General features: G+C 48.2%; 1 protein-coding gene across 1 annotated transcript; it reads right to left on the reverse strand.

The window, feature by feature from the left end:
* Positions 1-1,295: 1,295 nt before the first annotated feature.
* On the reverse strand, positions 1,296-2,851 carry LOC139403895 (beta-1,3-galactosyltransferase 1-like). Its single transcript, XM_071147089.1, has 2 exons — positions 2,769-2,851; positions 1,296-2,467 (listed from the first exon to the last, which is right to left on the reverse strand). Exons 1-2 carry the CDS (start codon positions 2,849-2,851, stop codon positions 1,411-1,413), a joined length of 1,140 nt encoding a protein of 379 aa, XP_071003190.1. The 3' UTR covers positions 1,296-1,410.
* Positions 2,852-3,472: the final 621 nt, after the last annotated feature.

The following is a 3,472-nucleotide window of genomic DNA, read 5'->3' on the forward strand; positions in this document are numbered from 1 at the left end:
CCCACAGAAACACAGAGATAAGGTGACCCTTCTCTACCACACCCACAGAAACACAGAGATAATGTGACCCTTCTCTACCACACCCACAGAAACACAGAGATAAGGTGATCCTTCTCTACCACACCCACAGAAACACAGAGATAATGTGACCCTTCTCTACCACACCCACAGAAACACAGAGATAAGGTGATCCTTCTCTACCACACCCACAGAAACACAGAGATAAGGTGATCCTTCTCTACCACACCCACAGAAACACAGAGATAAGATGACCCTTCTCTACCACACCCACAGAAACACAGAGATAATGTGACCCTTCTCTACCACACCCACAGAAACACAGAGATAATGTGACCCTTCTCTACCACACCCACAGAAACACAGAGATAAGGTGACCCTTCTCTACCACACCCACAGACACACAGAGATAATGTGACCCTTCTCTACCACACCCACAGAAACACAGAGATAAGGTGACCCTTCTCTACCACACCCACAGAAACACAGAGATAATGTGACCCTTCTCTACCACACCCACAGAAACACAGAGATAATGTGACCCTTCTCTACCACACCCACAGAAACACAGAGATAATGTGACCCTTCTCTACCACACCCACAGAAACACAGAGATAAGGTGACCCTTCTCTACCACACCCACAGAAACACAGGGATAAGGTGACCCTTCTCTACCACACCCACAGAAACACAGGGATAAGGTGACCCTTCTCTACCACACCCACAGAAACACAGGGATAAGGTGACCCTTCTCTACCACACCCACAGAAACACAGAGATAATGTGACCCTTCTCTACCACACCCACAGAAACACAGAGATAAGGTGATCCTTCTCTACCACACCCACAGAAACACAGAGATACCACACCCACAGAAACACAAGATAAGGTGATCCTTCTCTACCACACCCACAGAAACACAGAGATAAGGTGACCCTTCTCTACCACACCCACAGAAACACAGAGATAAGGTGATCCTTCTCTACCACACCCACAGAAACACAGAGATAAGGTGATCCTTCTCTACCACACCCACAGAAACACAGAGATAAGGTGACCCTTCTCTACCACACCCACAGAAACACAGAGATAAGGCAATCCTTATCTACCACACCCATAGAAACACAGGGATAAGGTGATCCCTCTCTACCACTCCCAGAGAAAAGCATCCAAGAGAAAGTCACAGCTCAAACAAGACACCCACAGGGAGCGGGGTCACGGTCAGGGACACCATTGTCCAGCACCCATGGAGCACTGGGGTTAAGTGTTTGCTCAAAGGCACAGTGACAGATTTGCCATTTTGTCAGCTCCAGGATTGGAACCATCACCCTTTTGGGTTATTGGCCCAACGCTCTAACCTCAAGGCTATTTGTCTTTCCCAGAGTGTTGTTTTCAATGACAGACAGGCCCAGGTTGGTGCAAGTTTCTCCACACGTCCAGAAGCTCCTGAGGAGTGTTGAGGATGGTTGTGATAACAGCCATGTAGTGACAGCGGTCCTGGGCTCCTGCATACCCCTGAAAAAGGTTTCCACTGGGGGGGTCAGTAGGCCGGATGCCCAGGTGTCTCATACACAGTCCCAGATACACATCCTCTATGTAGACGGCTTTAACATGCCTGGACGCCTCCACCAGCTTCCTGGGGAGGTCTAAGGTGAAGACATAGCCCAGGCCCAGAGCATAAGGTGGATATACCGGTTCAGGAAACACCTCCTTTGGAAGGTACCATTTCGAGTTACGGTCTCTTAGAACAGCGGCCCATTGAGCCACTAGTCCAGTCTGGTAGTTTTGCTTTGGAGCGTGAAGCAGCATGTTGACCAAGGTGTTCACGTTGAGGAACATGTCTGAGTCGATCTTCATGGCGTAGGAGGCGTTGGGGCAGCGAGAGCTCAGCCACTCCATCATCACCATGGTCTTGATGGTCAGGTTTTTGTAGCTGTCTATGAAGTTGCTCTGCAGCAGATCCTGGTGCTCTTTGCTCTCCTGCAGCACCTTCTCCTGGAGCTGCTCTGTCTCCTCTCCACTGGGCAGTCCCAGCAGGAAGAACAGACTAACCTCTTTGCCCAGTACCCGCCTCTCACTGCCCCAAGTCCTGCGGACGGCCTCACGAGCCTCCCTGTTATAGGGCGCCACTGGCACCATCAGAACCAGGAAGGGGTTCTGCTCCCGGCATTTCTCTGGCTCATCCAGGATGAAGGAGTACTCATGTGGGTATTGTACATGGTACGGTCCTCGGGACACGTACGGGGGAGGAGCGGCCAGAATCGCAACTGACATGTTTGCTGCTGGCTTGGTTGTTGAAGGTGAGATCCGTTCTTTGAGGTCAACTTCCAGGATGACCACAGTCATCATCACGACCAGGAACAGAAACAGGCAAAGGCAGCTGTTGCGACACCAGCGTCTCTTTTTGAGCTGTGTTTTGTCCGCCCCCTTCTGGCTATCATCAGTACTGCTGAAACACAAGGTTGAGAAACTTACATCTCCTGTCAGTGTCTGACCACTGTTTCTCTAATTGATTCATTACTCCTTACGTTGGTTTAAATTCACAATGGAAGTTAATATATTTTACAGTTAGTAAGATATAAGATGTTTTTTCTTTTTACATATGAACTATGTTCACTTCATCGTACTATATACAATCAATCAACATCATGCACTAGATTTTATTTGAATGTTCGATGTTTAGAAGAGAAGTCCCCCCCCACCCCTCCCTCCCCCTCCCCCCCCCCCCCCCCTCTCCCTCTGTGGCTCACCATTGTTTAGCGATGAGGGGCTGGGCATCATAGGCGTCAGGTGGGGGGCGCTGGGTCCAGAAGTTGTGGCAGACCCCCATCATGCATTTGGGTAAGATTGTTTTAATTTAACCAGGTAGGCCAGTTGAGAACAAGTTCTCATTTGCAACTGCGACCTGGCCAAGCAGTGTGACAGACAGAGTTACACATGGAGTAAACAATTAACAAGACAATAACACAAACAAGTCAATGACACAGTAAAAAAAAGAAAGTCTATATACAGTGTGTGCAAAAGGCATGAGATAGGAGGGAATAATTACAATTTAGCAGATTAACACTGGAGTGATAAATGAGCAGATGATGATTTGCAAGTAGAGATACTGGTGTGCAAAAGAGCAGAAAAGTAAATAAAATAAAAACAGTATGGGGATGAGGTAGGTAGATTGGGTGGGCTATTTACAGATGGACTATGTACAGGTGCAGCTATCGGTTAGCTGCTCAGATAGTTGATGTTTAAAGTTGGTGAGGGAAATAAAAGTCTCCAACTTCAGCGATTTTTGCAATTTGTTCCAGTCACTGGCAGCAGAGAACTGGAAGGAAAGCTGGCCAAATGAGGTGTTGGCTTTTGTGGATGATCAGTGAGATATACCTGCTGGAACGTGTGCTAAAGGTGGGTGTTGTTATCGTGACCAGTGAACTGAGATAAGGCGGAGCTTTACCTAGCA

Source organism: Oncorhynchus clarkii, unplaced genomic scaffold (assembly GCF_045791955.1).
Source record: "Oncorhynchus clarkii lewisi isolate Uvic-CL-2024 unplaced genomic scaffold, UVic_Ocla_1.0 unplaced_contig_10857_pilon_pilon, whole genome shotgun sequence".
Taxonomy (NCBI): Eukaryota; Metazoa; Chordata; class Actinopteri; order Salmoniformes; family Salmonidae; genus Oncorhynchus; species Oncorhynchus clarkii.

Coding starts and splice junctions, on each gene's coding strand:
- LOC139403895 (XM_071147089.1), bottom strand. CDS start 2,851: ATGATGGGGGTCTGCCACAACTTCTGGACCCAGCGCCCCCCACCTGAC. Junction 2,468..2,768: donor CCCCTCATCGCTAAACAATG/GTGAGCCACAGA, acceptor CTTGTGTTTCAG/CAGTACTGATGATAGCCAGA.